The sequence below is a fragment of the Meles meles genome, chromosome X (genome assembly GCF_922984935.1).
Source record: "Meles meles chromosome X, mMelMel3.1 paternal haplotype, whole genome shotgun sequence".
Taxonomy (NCBI): Eukaryota; Metazoa; Chordata; class Mammalia; order Carnivora; family Mustelidae; genus Meles; species Meles meles.
Genome location: NC_060087.1, coordinates 39,386,338 through 39,406,141, shown reverse-complemented (window position 1 = coordinate 39,406,141; position 19,804 = coordinate 39,386,338). Strand labels below are relative to the sequence as shown.

General features: G+C 41.9%; 2 protein-coding genes across 4 annotated transcripts in view; one reads left to right on the top strand and one right to left on the bottom strand.

The window, feature by feature from the left end:
* The window catches only part of EFHC2 (EF-hand domain containing 2), a 186,729-nt gene that overhangs the window by 45,520 nt on the left and 121,405 nt on the right, over positions 1-19,804 (top strand). Inside the window, exon 1 of one of the 3 annotated variants that reach the window (XM_045994582.1) lies at positions 18,257-18,334. The exons of the other annotated variants lie outside the window; for them this stretch is intronic. The gene's annotated coding sequence lies outside the window, so the exon portion shown is untranslated. Of the gene's footprint in view, positions 1-18,256; positions 18,335-19,804 lie in introns of those variants that run through there. 3 annotated transcript variants of the gene reach the window in all.
* LOC123935217 (putative deoxyribonuclease TATDN2) lies at positions 12,985-15,765 on the bottom strand. The gene is made up of 2 exons (XM_045995783.1): positions 15,734-15,765; positions 12,985-14,911 (listed from the first exon to the last, which is right to left on the bottom strand). The coding sequence occupies exons 1-2, from the start codon at positions 15,763-15,765 to the stop codon at positions 12,985-12,987; spliced, it is 1,959 nt and encodes a 652-aa protein (XP_045851739.1).

The window sequence follows — 19,804 nt, the reverse complement described above, 5'->3', positions numbered from 1 at the left end:
CTCTGAAGTTTTACCACATGTACATGTTTGTGTAACAGCCACCACAATCAGGTTGCAGAATAATTGTATTTTTCTAGGATTTTGCTGTTCAAGTCTTCATTTTAATCAAGCTTATTGAGGTAAACCTTACTTTAATTTTTAAAATCAACTTTATTAAGGGAAGTATAATTTATATAAGATGCAGTGTGCCCATTTTAAGCATAAAGTTCCAGGAATTCTGACAAAAGTATGCATCTGTGTAACCACCGCCCAGACACCGTACAGAATATCTCTACCACCTCAGAATATGCCCTCATGCCCCCTTCCATTCCGCCCTCCTCCATTGCTCTGACTTCTATGACCATAGACCAGGGTTTTATTTTATTTATTTATTTTTTGAAGATTTTTATTTATTTATTTGACAGAGAGAGAAAGAGTGAGTATAGGCAGGGGGAGCAGCAGGCAAAGGAAGATGGAGAAGCAGGAAGAGTGAGAGGGCGAAGCAGGCTCCCTGCTGAGTAGAGAGCCTCACTCTGGGCTTGATCCCAGGACTCCAGGATCATGACCTGAGCCACCCAGGTGCCCCACCACAGATTAGTTTTGTCTGTTCTTAAACGTAATATAAATGGAGTGTTCCAGTATGTCCTCTTTGGGGTCTGACTCACTGGGATTTAAGATTTGAGGGATGGCTTTGACAATACCATGTATATAAAGAGTGCCGCCAATTCATGTCATAATCCACCATGGCGATCTCTGGGTGTTTGTGTAATCATTTCTCATCATCCGGATTGGAGGCCCTTTATTTTTAACCATGCTGGTTTTATATTTTCAAATAAATTACTCTCCTAACCCCCTTCAGAGGTTTTTAAACATTTTAAGGATTTAGAATTATCCACATCCTTCTATTTATTTTAATTACACTCCTCTATTTAAATTTTTGTTCTGCCTATGAAATTCACCGTGCTATTTAGTGTGGTAATAGTTCTTTTAATAAAAAGGATTCTCCAGGGACACATGTCATTATCATACCTTTTATTAGAGAGGTAAGTAATTGGGGAAGCATGGTGGTTTCTAGGACATTAGAAACGGAGAGGTGGCAGGTAGGGCCCGAACACCACATTATGCAGAGGGAGGTGGGGACGCTTATCTCCACTCTTTTTTCAGTGTTTCCCCCTTGCTTTTCTTTCATCCCCTCTATCGACCTTTTTATCCCTTCCTCTTCCATTCTTTTGACCTCTTCTCTTTCTTTTTCTCTTTTATAGGACTTCAGTCTCTTCCTTCTCATTCTCTTTACTTTGATTCATTTTTATTCCTCTTCTGTTGTGAAGGTTCTGTATAACTTTCTTTGCTCTTCCTACTTGGTCTTTCTCCATTTCAGGCTTGGCAATTGCTGACACCTTTTCTTAGGAGAGTATAACCATCACTGTCATCATCATCAGTGTTGTTACAGCAGGTCTCTTCCCTTTACCCCTTGGGTTGGACCCCGGGTGTGTATGTCACCCCAAATGAAGCGTTATTTGAAATGAACTCTGTGTATGGGTTAGGTATCCCTTGGGAACACGGTGCTCCTGCAACAACCCCACCCCTACCCCCGCCAGGGGGAGGCTCTTTGGTGTAGAGGGGAGAGCAAGGCTTTTCAGTCAGACACACGGGTTCGGAACCTGGATTTATCATTTATTACCTATTTCTTCCTGGCTATGTTTTTAACCTCTTTTGGTTGTAATTCCCTTATTTGTCAAGGAAGACTAACAAAACTACCTTAGAGTTACTGTGAGCATTGCATGAGCAATGTATGTCAAGGGCCCAGCTCATAGTAAATAGTCAGGAAATTTTCAGTCCCCCACCCCCCACCCCTTTGCCAAGATTTGGCTTCTTTCCTTTCTTTCTTTTTCTTTTCCTTTTTTTAAATATTTATTTTAGAGTGAGAATGTAGGGTTGGGGGGGATGGAGGGCAGAGGAGAGAAGGAGAGAGAGAATCTCAAGCAGACTTGCCATTATGCACAGAGCCTGATGTAGGGCTCAGTCTCATGACTCTGAGATCATGACCGGAGCTGAAATCAAGAGTTGGATGCTTAACCAACTGAGCCACCCAGGGGCCCCTGGCTTATTTTCTTAAGGTGAGGTAGAGGGGGTGGTGTTTCTCGGGGAAGGGAAGCATAAACAGGGACTGTGCTAGTCATCACTTGTGCTGCAGGTCTCTTGTATTCTTTTTGGCACAAACTGTGGCATATTCCAGAAGAATGTTTGGAGTTGCTGCCAGTGAGACCAGGGAGTTCTAAAAAGCGACCATTAAACTATTCGTGCGTTTCTCTTCCTAGATGTTTCCGGGTATTCCACTTATGTTGTGGGTATTAGGATAGTTTTAAAAAGTCTTCTCTTACTTAAATAAGAGATTTTTTTGTATCTGTTCTATTTTAGCAAATTCACTTAATGGTCTCTTAGCAGGAGAGGTGATAAATAACTACCTTTATTATTACTTTATTTTTTTTCATTATTCAGAACCAATAGCAGTCAGTAATAGACTACTACAACTGTGTTGACATTCTGACTATTCTGAACTTATACTCAAAGATTTTATACCAGCATCATCTGGGTTGTAGAAACTTCTTATAGGCCTTTTATTTCCTTTGCAGTCTACCCTGTTCTTTTCTTTTTTTTTTAGCTTAAAATATGAAACCATTTTGGGTGTATGTTAATTCTCTCTCTCTCTCTCTCTCTCTGTCTCTTGTTCTATTGTTGATTTTTTTCATCTAGTATTTCAGGGAATTTATTTTTGCATTTGTGTTTGTCAGAAATAAACTATTCTCTCTCTCTCTCTTTTAAAAAAGGTTTTATTTATTTATCTGACACACAGAGAGAGAAGTCACAAGTAGGCAGAGAGGCAGACAGAGAGAGAGGGGGAAGCAAGCTCCCTGAGGAGCATTGAGCCTGATGTGGGGCTTGAACCCAGGACCCTAAGATCATGACCTGAGCTGAAGGCCCAGGCTTAACTCACTGAGCCACTGAGGCACCCCCCAAAATAAAACTATTTTCAATTCTGGTCTAGTTGACTTTTACAGTTAGCTTTATTAATTTAAAACTTTGGTTCTTACTGACACATAGTGGAGATAATATTCTTTTTTTTTTTTAAGTTTTTATTTATTTATTTTAGAGAGAGAGAGAGGGCTCATGCAGGTGTGAGTGTGAGTGAGGGGAGGGGCACAAGGAGGGGGGAGAATCTCCAAAAGACTCTGTGCAGAGCATGGAGCCTGACGCAGGCCTGAACCCATGACCCCGAGATCATGACTTGAGCTGAAACCAAGCATCAGATGCTTAACTGACAGCCACTGAGGCCCCCTGGGATAATATTCTTGTTTTCTTTTTTTAAGATTTTATTTCTTTATTTGAGAGAGAGAGAGCACAAGCAGGGGGAGAAAAGATGCAGACTCCCCGCTGAGCAGGGAGCCTTACGTGGGTCTCGATCCCAGGACCCTGAGATCATGACCTGAGTCAGAGGTAGACGCTTAAACAACTCAGCCACCCAGGCGCCCCCCGGAATAATATTCTTCATGTGTGCTCTCAGCTTTCTCTTTTTTCCCCCATGCCCTGTGTGCTGAACAAAACTTTGTCTTTGCTCATTCCTATTTTCCACCTCCTCTATCAGCTGAGAATTATTCTGAGTCTTTCAGTTAGACTCTCGGGTTTGGGGGGATGTAAGAAACGAAGAAGCCTGGAGTGGGGGTGGGTAGAGAGAGAGAGAGAGAGATCATGGACAGAAGCAGTGGTGAGGAAGTGAAGAGACTTGAAAATTGAAAAAGAAGAGGAAAGGCATTTTGGGGGAAGTGTAGATGTAGAGCATAAATTTGGATCACCTGTAGAGTTTCTTCAGAGATCTCAGATGAGATGGACTTTTCAGTTGCTAGTGGGTTGCTCTGTCTTCTCTTGGAATAGACCATCATGCTGAGAGTGTGCACGTTTGGCTTATTATCTAAATGTTACATCATGATGTTATATATTTTTATGTTTAAGCAAATAGGAGAATTACCATTGTGCTCCCCGTCACTGTTGACCTAAGTTTTCTCTCATCTCCCTCCGAAATCCTTATTCCATCCGCTTCTTTTCCAAGGCTGTCACTGTTCTCCTAGTTCACGTCTCTCCCCTGGAGAGCAGCCTCTTCAGCAGCATCCCTGCCTCCAATCTGATCCTCTCCCTCAACTGTCCATGCTGCTACAGAGTTAACTTTCCAAAACGTCTACAGTCCTTTGACTCACCCCTGCGTGACCCAGGGACCACCTGTCTTTTGACTCTTGTGCTTTGCTAATCTCATCACCTCTGCCCTCCCTTTCCCATTCAGCTTTTGGCCACACAGAATGACTTGCAGGACCACCCTTCTGGGAGCACTAACATGGTCCTATAACTTTGCACATGCTGTTCCCTCTGCAGAGAATGCCCTTACCCACTTGTCCGTATGTGGAGTTCTCCTTCCTTCTCTCAACCTTGAAGACCCATTTCGGATGTCACCTGGACATGCTGCCTTCTTCTTGATGCTCTCGGGTGGTGAGGCACATCTCCTACTGGAGCACCTTGAAACACTATTACAATAGCCCCATTGGGCTTCTCTGTGTCTTCCATGGAGCTGAAGTGTACTGGGGTTTTGTGGCAGTTTGGGAGATCATGATTAGTTTGTGGCCTCTGAAGCTAGGCAGTTTGAGTTCTTTTCCTTTTCTCTTTTTCTGTTTGAAGATTTTGTTTATTCATTTGACAGAGAGCATGAGTGGTGGGGAGGGGGAGAAGAAGACTGCCCCCCTCCCCACCCTCCCCATGCTAAGCAGGGAGCCCATGTGGGGGTCCATCTCAGGACCCGGAGATCATGACCTGAACCGAAGGCGGCCACTTAACCATCTGAGCCACCCAGGCACCCAGGCAGTTTAAGTTCTAACCCCAGCTATCCCATTCTCTTATTTTGAGTCCTTCGGTAAATTATTTAGCATCCTAAACCTTGATTTCTGTAAAGCAATGATCACAATATCCCCTATGTTGTTGATGTGTTGTGAGGGGTAAATGAGGTAGAGCATAAAAGCACCGAACACATTGTCTGATCCATTCTGACTAATTGACCAATGTTGCCTATTTTTCATTTATCTTTGAATCTCAAGAGACTAGCACAGTGCCTGACACATAGCAGGACTCAGCAAGGTACACCAAATGGATTTTTAAAAATATTATTGAGGGGCGCCTGGGTGGCTCAGTGGGTTAAAGTCTCTGCCTACGGCTCAGGTCATGGTCTCAGGGTCCTGGGATCGAGCCTGCATCAGGCTCTCTGCTCAGCCCCCGCCCCTCTCTCTCTGCCTGCTTCCCTGCCTACTTGTGATCTCTCTCTGAGATATCTGACATATAGCTATGTCAAATAAGTAAAATCTTTTTAAACAAGTTAAAAATATTATTGAATCTCTAATGGCTTTTCGCTTTATAGCCAATGCATTATAATTATTTGGAGATACCATACCCTGCTTTGGAGTTATTTGCATATAATCTCATCTCCCTTACTTGACTGTACAATCCTGAGAGCTGGAGAGACTGTCCCGAGAGATTTACCCTCCACACACAGCTTTGAATTTGGCAGGTGCTCTGTAACTCACTTGGTCTGTATTACTTTGCTTTTGATAAAGGAGCCTTTCTTATATTGAGTATCCATTTTGTGGTCTCAGCTGTTGATGCACTTGCAGGAAGTAAATAACAAACTTTGAAACCCGTAGGGCAATCCAGTGTACTGGGGAGTCCAGTTTATTGGGTAATTACTAGAATTACAGAATGGATTATTTTGATTGGAAGTGAACACACAAGTCATCCTTCCTAAGCATCTTTTTTCTGACTCTTTCAGGTAGAATCCCACCTTGAAAGCACGTATCTCAATATGGTGGCATGAAGGGGCATGTTTACCTCAGTTCTCATTTTATTCCCTCTGGGAGAAAAATAAATTATACACACACACACACACACACACACACACACATATATTTGGTAAATGTCATATATATGTATTTTTTACCAAATATATTTTCCCTTTATCTTTTATATTGTAGGTGCTGTTTTTCTTTTGTATATTTTATACTGAATATTTCAATATTCCGTTTTCTCTATTCAGTTTATGAAACTCCATGATTCACAACATGATTTCTTTTGGATGAGCCGTGATCCCTTCTAGTTCTAATTATTTCCCCAGGATGTCTGATTTAAAGCAGGGGATCTGAACCTTTTCTCTTAGTAATATCAAGTGTTTTTTAATTGCCTTGCTCAATAGATTCCATAAGGATGTGAAAAGACTATTTTAGATGTGGTTTTGACAGTATTTTTAAGCTTCCAGCTTTGCATCCTACACTGATTTATATATTATTCAGTATTTTTATACATTCATTTTCTCTCCAAAGCTCTGTTATATGTACATAATTTTCTTGGTCCTTTAAATAGTGTTGCACTGTCCTGTGGTTAGCAAGTGTTGATTTCCTAATTTTTTGCTGAAAGGTTAACCAGCAAACAAAGGAGTTTCAGTGGTTTGCACCAGTTATATGGTTAATTAGCGATAAAGCCACAAGAAGAATGTTCTAATATTCTAGCCTCATCTTTTTTCCCTTTTATGCATCATAAAATCAGGTCTTAAGAAGCAGCAGACAAGTAAAAATAAATTTGATGGATGCTTACACTGTCCATATAGGTGTGTTTCATCTTAAACCCTAGATTTAGTCATGAAAAATTTGAGCACAGATCATAAGTAGATTTATGATGATAATATTTTTGTAATAAAAAATTCTTTAGAAGTCATTTCTATTTTGTATTTTTTGTTATTCAACTTACCTTTACTGACCCTCTCCTGTGTTCAGCAAGCTAAATGAGATTCAGAATTTTATAAGTTGAATTTTCTTAAAATAGGATATGCCTATTTAAACACAGTATCCATAGGAACATAAATTTATCAAAAAAAAAGTGAGAGGAAAAAATTGAGAATTTGGAGTGAGATTCTAACTTGAGCCTTGATATTTAGATGAACCTCTTCACCTTTGCAATCCCAATTAAAATGACTGCAACATTTTAAAATATGGAGAAACCCTATTAGTGTTGGAGGTCGGGGTTGGTAAGTCCATCTTTATGCTGAAATCTTGGAGGAATTTCCACTAGGTGTAGTGCAGATAGGCTCATATTGAGGAAATGTACTAAAGCCAACAACCTGGCAGTTTCACTTCGTTTAAAAAAAAAAGTGTCAAGAATTGAGCGGTGGGGGGGGGGGTGTTGGGGGGGTGGGGGGCGGTTAGGACCACCTGTAGGGGCTTGCACTTGGCTCACTTACACAGCCATTGATGGCTTAGGAGTGTCAGGAGGAGCCCCAGGAATAGTTGCATTAGGGTATGGCCTGTCGCCACAGGCGGTTTGCAGGAAGGACTGGCTCTGTTCCTGGAGTACATAGAGGTCAGGTCATTTTAGAAAATGTTTATATGGAAAATGGGAAAGTTTCTCCCCTAGGGAACTCCTCACGGCCACCACCTCCCTCCCTACTTCTCTTAACCTGCTGTATGTGAATTTCTATCAACCAGCCTCCCAGTGTAAGGAGAAATTAAAAAACCTCAGAATGGCTGGTGAAGGAAGGGAGAGGGGAATCTTACCCACCCTGTTTTGGGGGAAAACACCAGTCTGGATAGATGGCTCTTTGTTCAAGAATGAAAAAAGAAAGCCAACATAGGGTTTCCGAAAAGCCGGCGATATAAATATAGGAGAGTAGAGTATTTAAGAGGCAGAGGAAGAAAAATATTTTCTATAGGAAAAATGAATACTTTTGATAACAATTTGCTCTGTGCTTTCTGTTGAGTGCACGGAAGTAACAGAATGAAGGAAGCAGTGAAAGCAATCTCTGGGGGGCGAAAGCTGGAGGAAGAAAATAGAGCGAGAGAATAAATTTAAAATATTGCTGAATAAGACTCTAGGCAGAAAGGCAAAGGGAGCTCGCTTAAGAAGGAAGAAGTGTGAGGGAACTCAAAGATGCATTATATTGGTAAAGAAAAAAGTGAAAGTTGGAGAAAATGAGATGAATAATGGTAAAGGCAAACCTGAGAAATTCTCCCCCAGTGTGGAGCAAGGTCAGCTCTAAGAGCACGAGATGCATAATGAAAGGCCGGACAGAGTTCTCATATACAGACAGTTGTTCTGAAAGAATTAGAAGCTAGATTAAAAGCAGCCAAAGCAATTAAGCATATTATATGAAAATAATAAAAACAGATCCCACCTTCTTGACTTTAAAAAGACACAGACCTGAAGACTGAGTCCTTACCATGTACCAGAGAACGTAACAGAAGAGAGAAAAATAATTTGATATAGTTTAGCAATTTTTCTGTTAATTTCAGGGATAAAGCAAAGAAATTACTAAACATCCTGATCAGAAAAACTAGTTTAACCCCCAAAGCAGAAGTTAGCATTAGAATTCTCTGCAACATTAAATGCCAGAAGACAATGAAGCAATGTCTGTGACTTTTACAGGAAAATGTTTGTGACCCAGAAATACTAGTCGGCCGAGGTGTTATTCATTAGTGAAAGCAGTGGAAAGATATTCTCAGATATGTGATTTCTCATAAATACGCCATCCGCATACTTTTCCTGAGGAAGTTGCTCGAAGATGCACTCCAGCCAATTATAAAGCAAATTAAACAGTTCAACCATGGTGAAGTCATGAAATAAAAGGATTAGTGATGAGCAATAGAAACCTTATGATTATAAAATAAAAACTTCAAAACATGGCAACATTTTAAAATGTTTATTGAAAGATAAAATTATAATGAACAACAATGAAATGAGCCCCAAATACAATACAGGGAGATAAAAAAAGAAAAACCTATTACTTTTCTCTACATAGATAAGTTGCAGTAGATACTAATCTTTGGAATTAATACTTCAACCAAAAATTCTTAAAAAATAATGAATACAGGGAAAATCTCCCTCAATCAAAAGGAAAAAAAAGCTTATCTTTATATTGTCTTTCCCTAGGACCTGCACATGTTCTTTCTTTAGCTTTGCTTAAAAAACATACATGCTTTGTGTTTCTAGCTACGTTAAAAAAAGAAAGAAAGAAAAATACACCAGAACAGAAACACTATATTGATCCCACTGTAGGGGGATGTTGTAGTATGTAAATCTTCAGTAAGTATGGGCATGAAACCATATGCATTTTTTTTAAAAGTACATGTAATTTGACATAGCTATATAATCACAGTTACCTTAAGGGGAAGACATTAACAAAACAGTGGGCTCCAGGTAGCAGAAAAAACCTGTACTTTCTGTTCTTCTCTGTTCATATATTGGTAATACTTTATATATTAATCTTTACAGTGGAAAAGTAAACTTCATGAAAATAAAAAATCCTATAGATAGAACAGAGTTACAATTATAGGCAGATTTATGGTATTGGATGCCTTGTTCTTTCCCCCAAAATAAAAAAAAAAAAAAACAACTAAGCATTTAATGTAAGGCATTAGGAAAAAAAAACACAATAAAACAGATCATCCAGCAACTGAAGGGGGGGGAGGGAGTCAGGATTTCATAAAACCATAAACAGAATAGATTTGAATAAGACGTCTATGAGTTGAATCTTTTAAACAGAACAGAATTAGTAAACCTCTAGCTCATTTTCTTAGGATAGCAAACCAAGATATACAAAATAATGTATTTAAATCACAAATTCAGAGGAAATAAAATGTCTAGCTTATGCTAACTATGAAGTGAAAATTCTAGTAAACATTAGCAAAACTGATTCAAAGACTACAATACTGGAATTGGCAATAACTACAGAAATATCAAGAACACTGCCACGGAGCCACTCCGGTTGTTGAAGTGACTGTCTCTAAGTATTATGGCCTATTTTTTTATCCTACTTTGTGCTCTTGAGTTGTCACAAAAATCCTATAATAAGCAGGGACTAATTTTGCATATGAATAAAGACTAACTAAAACAACAAAATCTTTCCCTAAGTAGGGAGTTCATTCTTGTGGAGGAGCTTTTTTAAAGGTAGAAAAGAGCTGCCTTTCTAAAATTTAAGAGCAGCAAAATATTGACATGCAGTCAAAGGAGTGCTCGGGTTCAGGGAGCTTGGTAATGGGCCCAAGAGGCCTTGTGACTCTGGGCTGACTGATGGCCTGGAGACCACTAACGGCAAATTGAATTTCTAGATCACCGGTCACCTTCATGGCTCTCTGAAGCCTCTAGAATGTGAGAGCAGACCCACCAATTTTGAAGTGCCATGCAAACATATGAATTCTAATCATTCTTTGAGGTTCAATGGAATCTCTCACTAGAAAGCCATTTATAGAGTGCCCCAAATTTTGCACATCTCGATCACAAGGTTTTGATAGTTTGTTTTTACTAGTAACATGAATAGACGAAGTGCTCTTTACTACATTCATGAAATAAGTAAAGGAAGATCTGGATTTTTGATTTGGGCCACTCTGGATATACTACACTCAGAAAAAAAACTACACGGCTCACTCTCATTCCCAATGAAATAAAGCTCTCTCCTGTGTGTTAGAAACACAGCCAAATATAATCTATGCAGGTAAGAAGATTGTCTTTTCTCCATTTTTTTTTTTTGGAGAGGAAAATTCATTGCTATATACATACAATCTCTATCTTGTGGAATGTGTACTTAGATATGCTGTTGTTCACTGGGACCCATTGTTAAAATGCCCGCTTGGTAACATCACTTTGCTAGGTTCAGGTTAAATGACGTTTTGTTCTCTGTGGATCTTATATAGCGAGAAAGGTAAATGAAAGAGGATGTGAGAAATAGAGGCATGTCCACAATGTGACAAGGGGACCGCAACAGCAGAAGTGTGACCTGAAGTCATGTTTTCCAAGCTGGTGTTCCCAAAGAACTCGAGCTTGTTGAATTGTACCTTGACTTAATCCAACGAATTAACTTTGAGGAAGTTGAGGATTTGTGGCTCACATTAGCTTATCAAAGGGCATGTGAGTCCCCCCCCCAAATCTAAATTTTGTAGAACTCAGTGTTTCCCCATTACGTGTGTCCACAGAACCTTCTTTCCGGCAATCCTTTATGAAAAGGTCAGGGCTCCTGTGGGTCGAAGGACACACTTTGCGCAAAGTCTATTTACAGTGTACATTAAATGGGGAAAAGAAAAAACCTTCTTCAAACACCGGCTTCGTTTTTGAAGGTTTCCTGTCCTGAAAATGTAATCAACTTGCACCTTTCTCATCGCATCAACTTCTTTCGGTCCTACTAAAGCAAAGTAAAGCACGTACAGCTTTCTTACACTGATACTTCCTCCTTCTCCAAATGGATTCCCAGCAAAGGGGAAAAATCTATGACCTACTCAGTGTTATTTTTAGGAAAGCTGAACTGTCAAGTTCCTGGTAGGGCTTCACCTTGATATTTTTTCTCTTTAATGGAGGACCTCTAAACAGCAGAATATGGCTGCTGCCTTTTAATCCTTGCCTTTTAAGTTAGAGAGGGGTGCTAGAAATAAGATGGTTTCTTTCTCTCTTCTCTCCCTAATATCTGACCCCCTGCTTAAATATTGTCATTAACTCACAGGGGTCAGTGAATTCTGTTGTTCACTCATAGGTTAACTCAAGAAATCTTTGCTGGGTGCCTGCACTGTTCCAGGCACTATTCTAACATTGGGTATATGTACAAGGTGTATGGGGGTGTGAACAGGACTGACAAGCTTATAAACCTAGTGGGGAAGATAACCAACAAATACACAGGTAAATATACAATTTGCAGACAGTGCTGAGTGCTAGGATTAAATCAAAACAGGAAGCCAAGCAGTTTTTTTCTCCCTAGGTGAGGGGAACACTATGTACATGGTAGTCTGGGAAGGCTTCTCTGTGGAGGAGACTTCTGAGCTAAGAACCAGATGATGAGGAGCCGGCAGATTTTTCTGGATCCAGATAAATGGGCCCACGGGAAACTAGAGAAGTCTGGAGTATGCTGGGCCTGTTTTCATCAAGAGACTCCTGGATTTAGGTGTGTGCTTTGGCTTGCAAAGTTAGATTTTGGAACTCAAATATGTGGGTTCCTTTTAATCTCACAGGAAGGACAGCTGTTTGCCCAGTGGGCACCTGAAGCTCTTCTCCGTTTCTGTCCTTCGGGAGAACAGCATTTCTTAGTGGTATACAGTTGGGCCTTGTTAATAGTCAGAGCAATCTGAATAACAGTTGCTATTAATATACTGGTTAGGTGAGAGGTGTGCAATTATACAAGCGTTGGGAGTTCAGCTCAGATATGAAACTCATCTCAGTGCTGCTCTAAGATTCGACTGATCTGGCTCCCGTCACTCTAAGCTCCTCCATGGAGAGCTCCCCCCGCCCCCGCCACACACCCGGCCCATTCTGACTATTAACAGACTAATTTTTATCTAAATCGATTTCCTTTGCGATGAAATGCTAGTGTTGGTTTATCCTTAGAAACAAGAAATTGCAAGTTGCACAGCCACTGAATTATGAACTTAAGAACAAACCATATGGGTTCTAGAATTCCTATAATAACAAATACATTTTGGGAATCAACAGAACAAATTACCTAGCTCACTTTTAAAATTCAATCTTCTTTGCTGTTTGTTTGTTTCTTGAAAGGCAAGTAGGAAGGAGGGTGACTTTATGCACCGACTGCTCAAAAACCCAGGAGGCAGAGAACAGGGATTTGGATTAGTCAACTCACTGACCCTATGGAACCCTTTCTTCTTTGCTGCCTTCCCCCGCACAATTTGGCTGGGAGGAAAACACCTTGATAATGTTGAGAGCAGTTCCCCCTACCCTCCTTCCACTCTTTTGCACCCCACCCTACCAGCCGGAAGCAGAAGTCTGATGAAAGGGTTTTGAGGCAAGCATCCTATTATGGTCTCTTTCTGTCCCAGTGGACTTGCAGAACACGTCCTTGACCTTGGGACACAGGCAGAGTTCAAACCAAGTCTGTGCTGTTGGGCTGCTCATCCCCCTTTCCTGGAAGACTCCTGATGATACCCTCTTTGCTTAAAGATTGTAAAGGTAACTAGTGTTCTTGCGCAAGACGGCCAAGGTGTAGGAGAGAGGCTGACCTTTGACTCTGGCAATCTCTCGAACCGTATGCAGGGCCAGGCCCGGGTGGGCATACTGGCAGACGCTTTTGGGAACCCCACGAGGCAGGAAGTAGGGCGCATCTGTTTCCACGACGATTCTGTCCAGTGGGATCATTTTCAGAGCCTCGCGGGTCTCCCAGGCAGAAGAGTAGGTCAGGACTGCTGTAAACCCCACAGACATGTTGGGAAAATACTTCAAGAGGGGCTCGATGAGCGGGTAGGTGCCCGTGAAGCAATGCCTATGGATCTTGTAGTCAGGGGGCACTCTTCTTTTCATGATGCCCAGCAGATCTTCGTCAGCTTCTCGGCAGTGGATCACCAGGGGCTTCTTCAGAGACACGGCCAGCTGCAGCTGCCTCTCAAATACCCTGTGCTGCTGTGGGACTGGGGTGGTGCACTTGTAAGAGTAATCTAAGCCCATCTCTCCAAACGCTATGGCCTTGGGGTGCCGTAAGGCATGCAGAAGCTTTCTTTCTTGAGTGTCATTGTAGTAACGTGCAAAATGGGGGTGACAGCCGAAGGCCCCCCAAACCAGATCATCTTTCAGCAGCTCCTCCCAGAGGCCATCCCTTAGTGTGCGAGGATCACAGAAATCAGAGATGCAGCCCTGAAATTCCTTAGGGAAGGTATAGTTGTGTATTTCTATGAACTTGCTAAAGGTCCCTTTGAAAGACAGCTTGGAGTACAGAATATCCAAGTGGCAATGGGTGTCAATGAAACCATGACCTAGGCCTCGATTCCAGTGGCATCTGGGCCAAAAATTAGACGCATATTCTCCAAAAGGATATGACGGGGTCTCCTCTTGGCCAGTTTGTTCCTGGACTTCTAAACTTCTAGAGAAACGAGAGGCATGAAAGTTCTGGGACGGACCTTCCTCTAATGCCTTCCAGTCTCTGGACCAGTTTTGGAAGTGCATTTCTGAGCCGGAGGGATAATCACTGAAAAAGCTGCGGCTGTTCCTCCCGGCCTGGGGTGTGCTGTCGCTGCTGCTGCCCACAGAGGGAGAGTAAGAAGGCTGGGGACTGCTGCTCCAGTAGCTGGTATAGGCTTGCCGTAGACCCCTGTGCAAATGAGGTTGGTCTGGGACACCACCAGTGGTGAAGGATGGAGGGTTTGAAACTCTTGAGAAACCCAAGGAGACTGGCTTCTCCTGAGGGAATCTGGCTGCAGCTAGCTCTTCTACACCAGGTGGGTGACTAAGTGAAAAGGGATGCTCAGCGATGGCCTCCCTTTCTTGACACTTTTGGCTCTCTGAACAACAGTCACGTCTGTCTAGAAATTTTAGGACCGGACAGCCTTTTTCAAAATTGAGCATCGTTCTGTCAACTGGAAACTTCTTACAGGGTTTCTCCTGCGGATCGATAATCACTCTCCTGTTACCAAAACTGTTGACCTCTATCGCTATCCTTTCCTTCTCCACTCTAACCTCGGGGGCTGGCAGCTGCTTTTTCGGAGGAGCAGAGAAGGTGACGACCCTGGCAGGTCTTTGTCCAGGGCTGAGACGCTCTCTTATGCTGGGTTTTGCACCAACAGCTTCCTCTGCTTCTGGCATCAGTTTTCCCAGGATGCCCTGGATACCCTTCCCATAGATGAATGGAGCGCCTTGCTCATGCAGTGTAGCACTCTTTCTCCTGACGTTGTTTGGGTCCTCGGACTTATCATTGTGACCCTCAGCCTGGGTTGCAAATTCAGAGTTTGTGGAGTTACGGGAACTCTGTCTGGAACTGCTCCTAAAGCGATAGGCATCCTCGAGAGAAGCCATTTTCTCTAGGGAGGGGCTGAGCTCAGGAGAGTTGGAGCAGAGCGGAGTCCGCCGATGGGAGGAGCCCCAATTGCTCCCCCTTGAATCAGGCGTTTTTTAGAGGCTCCACCCACACCCGGTCCTGAGGAATGGGGTGGTTGGGGGTGGGGGTGGAGGGAGGAATTTCCCCTGGCAGGCTGCACCCCTGAAAAACCTCAGCTTGAAAGCTCTAAGTCCTCTCTGTGTTCTCAGGCGGTGGGGGACACTGGCCTCTCCTGAATGAAATACAGAGTTAGGAGGTGGCTGGTTGGAGGGGGCACATCAGTGGGCTCCCAGAGGCGTCCGCATTAACCGGGGGGCCCTACCTGAGTGTTGCCCTTGCTACTTAACTTCGCGCCACTCCGGCCACTTAGCGACCTCGTCCCCACTCTTTCAGCTGCCCATGATGGTTCTCAGTGTTCCAGAGATGGCAAAGCCCTGCAACAGAGTGCGTGACCTCAAGGCGCTTTGACAAAATCGCGGAGATCCAAGATTTCGGGAAAGCTTGGTCTGGCGTCCAAGCCAGGACTTGCTTCCGAGATTTCTAAGCGCTTTCTCTCTCACAGAGCTACTTCCGGGGGGGGGTATCAAAGCACTTCCGGGACTATAGAGCCCTTCCATTTGGTTTGGAAAATGAGGCTCCTCTGAGATGTTAAAGCCTTTGAAAAGACTGCAGGGTGCTTTGGGGATCACACACAGGGCGCCTGGAGCCTAGGCTAGGACCCAACACAGCCCTGGAGCAAAAGGAGAGGCTTATACCCCTCTCCCCCCCAGCGGAAATACTCAACACCCCCCCCCCCCCAACAAGGGACTGTGCTCCTGCTCCCGCCTCCCTCCGGTAAGTTGGCCCCTGCTCCTGCCAGCACCCCCTTGCTTCTTCCACCTTGCCTCCGTGGTCCGGAAGCCCACCCCCATCTGTGGCCCAGCCAGGCTTCCCTAGGAACTGCCACCATCATTTGCTGTTTGTTCCTCCCCCCCCCCCCATTCTTTTAGAAAACATGGTTTTTAAAACATAGTTTAAATATACATGCTTTTAAGAAACATAGTTATAATTATAGCATATTACCATTTTCAGTTCCGTGGTTTTTTCTTTCAACATTTCTGCATATCCTAAGTATTTTTCTTACTGCTCTGTAGTTTTCGAAAACATCATACTAGTGCCTTCATAATATTCCACAGAGTACATAGATGTGCCATAATTCACCAAACCCTTCCCTTTCTGTTAACTTTTTAGGCTCCCTCACTTGAGTTTTTTCTATTTAAAAAAAAGGAAAAAAACACTGCAAAGAACATCTCTGCACATATGTTTCTCCATATTTTGGTTTGTTTCTTTGGGCTACATGCCCAGAAATGGAGTTCCTGAGAAGTATAGGAATTTAAAAATGGTTCCTCATAGCAGTACATTGCCTAGAAGAATTGTAGTAGTTTAAAATCCCATCCATGATGAATAATCCCACCAGGCCCATTTTATAGGAGAAACAAAACTGCTGCCTCATTTTAATTCGCTCTCATCTGATAATATCTTAGAGCAAACATTTTTCCTTTCTTTACTGACCTTCTGGTGAATTTTAAGTCCTTTTTTCATCTTTTTAAAGGGTCTTTTCAAAGTTAACTAAATATATTTTTATAAAATAAATAGTCATGTTCAGGTTTTTTTGTTAGTGTGTTTATTTTTTATTTACATTTTATTCTGTTGAGGTTATAACTTGTTTTTCTACTCAAATCTTAATTTTTTCTTTCATAATTTTCTTTTTCCTCCTAAACGTAGAATGGTCATCCTCCCTTTCAAGGCTTTAACACACACACACACACACACACACACACACGTTTGGAGGATGGTTACATGGGTGGATCTGTTATATTTAGGCTGGTAATCCCATCTGGTATGTATTTGGGATTATAATTTATTTTAGGTTGGGATATACTTGATGCTATCCCAAGTTAGCACTTTTTTCACTTATTGATATGTGGTTCCTTTTTCATGTGTTAAATTCCTATATGTAGAGAGCCTGGGTGGCTCAGTCGCTTAAGCATCTGGCTTCCGCTCAGGTCATAATCCCAGGGTCTTGGGATCGAGTCCTGCATCGGGCTCCCTGCTCAGTGGGTAGTCTGCTTCTCCCTCTCCCTTTCCCCCTGCTATTCCTCTGCTTGTGCTCTCTCACGTTTTCTCTCTCAAATAAATGAATAAAATCTTTAAAAAAAAAATCCTGTATGTAATAGGGTCTATTACCAGACCATTTCTTTTTTACATAGTATTATGGTTCTTGTTACTGTGGTGTTGTATTATTTTAGTAATTGAAGCATTAAATTGTAGTAAGGTATAAAATCTGGGAGACTTAGGTCCCCTCCATTACCCTGAATTTGTATTATTTTCTTTAATAGGCAGACTTGTTTATTTTATCAGGTGGACCTAGAATTATTTTTTTCAAATGCCTGCAAAACACCAATGAACTTCAAATATGTAATTTTAGTCTGCTTATCCAGAATGTATTCCACCTATTTGTCAAGTTCATCTCTATATTTGAGTGTTTGTAGGGTTTTATATGGGTCGCAGAGTCTTCATTACAACTATTTTTAAGTGTTCTGTAATTTTTATTCTATTGTGAAAATACTCTTACCTCTCACCATATTTTCAGCTGGTTAGTGCTAGTACATGAGAATATTTTTTTATTACCTTTTTTTTCCCTCAAATTTAAGTAGACTCCATGCCCAGCATAGAGCCCAAGGTGGGCTTAAACTCACCACCCTGAGATCAAGACCCGAGCTGAGATCAAGAGACAGATGCTTAACCAACAGTGCCCCCAAGAATATTTTTGATTCATTTGTGGTCATGCTGAAATCTTTTATTTATTCTTAGTTACCCAGCCTTTGCTTAATGCCATTATTTTATCAGCCTATAGTACTTTGGTCTCTTTCTTGCTAATATTTTTATTTCATGCCTTCTGACATTGTCCAGAACTCCTCAAAAAGGTATTAAATAATGTTGTCAGTAGGGACATTTTTGTTTCATTCCTGATTGTAGCAGGTGCACAGTTTACCTGACTATAATGCTGGATAGTTAGGCCATTGTTTCAGAGCAGATGCTTTTCAGTCTTGTTAAGGAATCAGTCTTGTATTTTAAAATGTATGGGGAAGGAAAATGCTGCCCTTTGTACAGGTGGCTTAGAACTGTTACAGGGCTATTGAATTCTGTTTGCCTGTATCTTAAATCCTAAGTAGTGAAATAGTCTGGAGCAGTCTTGCACACTCCTATCCCCTGGGGAGCTGTAAAAATCAGTATTCTTGGATCTGCCCTGAAAGATTCTGATTTCATTGTGTGTGGGTATGTGTGTGTGGGTGTGGATACAGCCCAAGCAACAGGAGTTTTAAAAGCTCTATAGGTGATTCTTATGGGCAGCCGAGGTGAGGACTCCTGCTCCGGAGCTGACTTTTTTAATGGTCTGTCAGGCATTGGAATTCACTTCGTGGCTTTCCATCTGTTCAGGTATCCAGGGGAGTTGTGTAATGGGGTAATTTTCTTTTTCCTTGAAAGTTTGAAAGAATCCATTCGTAAATCATCGTGGCTGGAGCTTTTTGTTGGGGCAATTCTTTGGTAATTTTTTTAGCCACTTCTTACTTGGTTATGGTTCATTCATTGCATTTTGATAATTCACAGTTTTTACAAAAATCACTAACTGGGGTTTTATTTTTTTTTTTTTTTTTTTTTAAAGATTTATTTATTTGACAGATAGAGATTACAAGTAGGCAGAGAGGCAGGCAGAGAGAGAGGAGGAAGCAGGCTCCCAGCTAAGCAGAGAGCCCGATGCGGGGCTCGATCCCAGCACCCCGGGATCATGACCTGAGCTGAAGGCAGAGGCTTTAACCCGCTGAGCCACCCAGGCGCCCCTGGGGTTTTATTTTTTTTTAACATTTTATTTATTCATTTGACAGACAGAGATCACAAGTAGGCAGAAAGGCAGGCAGAGAGGGGGGTGGGGTGAAGGGTTGGGGTGGGTGGAGCAGGTTCCCCGCTGAGCAGAGAGCTGGATGCAGGGCCCTATCCCAGGACTCTGGGATGATGACCTGAATGGAAGGCAGAGGCTTTAACCCACTGAGCCACCCAGGCGCCCCACCTAATTGGGGTTTTAAAAGTTATTATTATTTTTAAAAGGTTTTTTTATTTATTTGTTATTTGACACAGAGATAGAGAGTACAAGTACGTAGAGCAGCAGGCAGAGAGAGAGGCTCTCGGCCGAGCAGTGCGTCCGATGTGGTGCTGGATCCCAGGACCCTGGGATCATGACCTGAGCCAAAGGCAGCCGCTTAACTGACTAAGCCACCCAGGCGCCCCTAAAAGTTATTTTCATAAAAGCTTGCATGATATATTAAGATGATTTATATCTTATAATTTATTAAATTTTTATGTTATGCCATCTCTTCTTTCTGACTTTATACTTTCTTGATTATCTTTGCTAGAATTTTATCTATTTTATTTATTAAAGAAGCTCTTGGATCTATGTATTGTAGTTGCTTTTTTTTTCCCTTTCAAGTTCTTCTATTTATGCTCTTATCCTGTTTGTTTTCTACTTGTGTTTCTTATGACAAATTTTTACACTTCCAAAAAATTTTGCTCAGTTCATTGCTCACAGAATCAAAACTCTTGACTGCATTTCAGAATTACCTGGGTTGCTCTTAAAAAAAAAATGCCCCTCTGACCTGATGTGATGTGGGCCGGGAAAGAAGGGTCATTTTTGGTGGAAAAAAGGTATTTATTAAAGCAGGGGGACAGGACTTATGGGCAGGAAAAGCTGCACTGGGATTGTGGAGTCAATCTATGATCTACTTGTAAGTTGGGTGTGTGTGTGTAGAGATAACGGATGTTTCTGAAAGGATTTTTCATATGTTAGAGAAGACTTAGAAGATCCTGGAGGTCTGATTATCATCAGGCTAAGGTTGCTTCTTGCCTGTAGCAAAA

Coding starts and splice junctions, on each gene's coding strand:
- LOC123935217 (XM_045995783.1), bottom strand. CDS start 15,765: ATGGGGGTGGGCTTCCGGACCACGGAGGCAAG. Junction 14,912..15,733: donor TTCCGGACCACGGAGGCAAG/GTGGAAGAAGCA, acceptor GCCTGATTCAAG/GGGGAGCAATTGGGGCTCCT.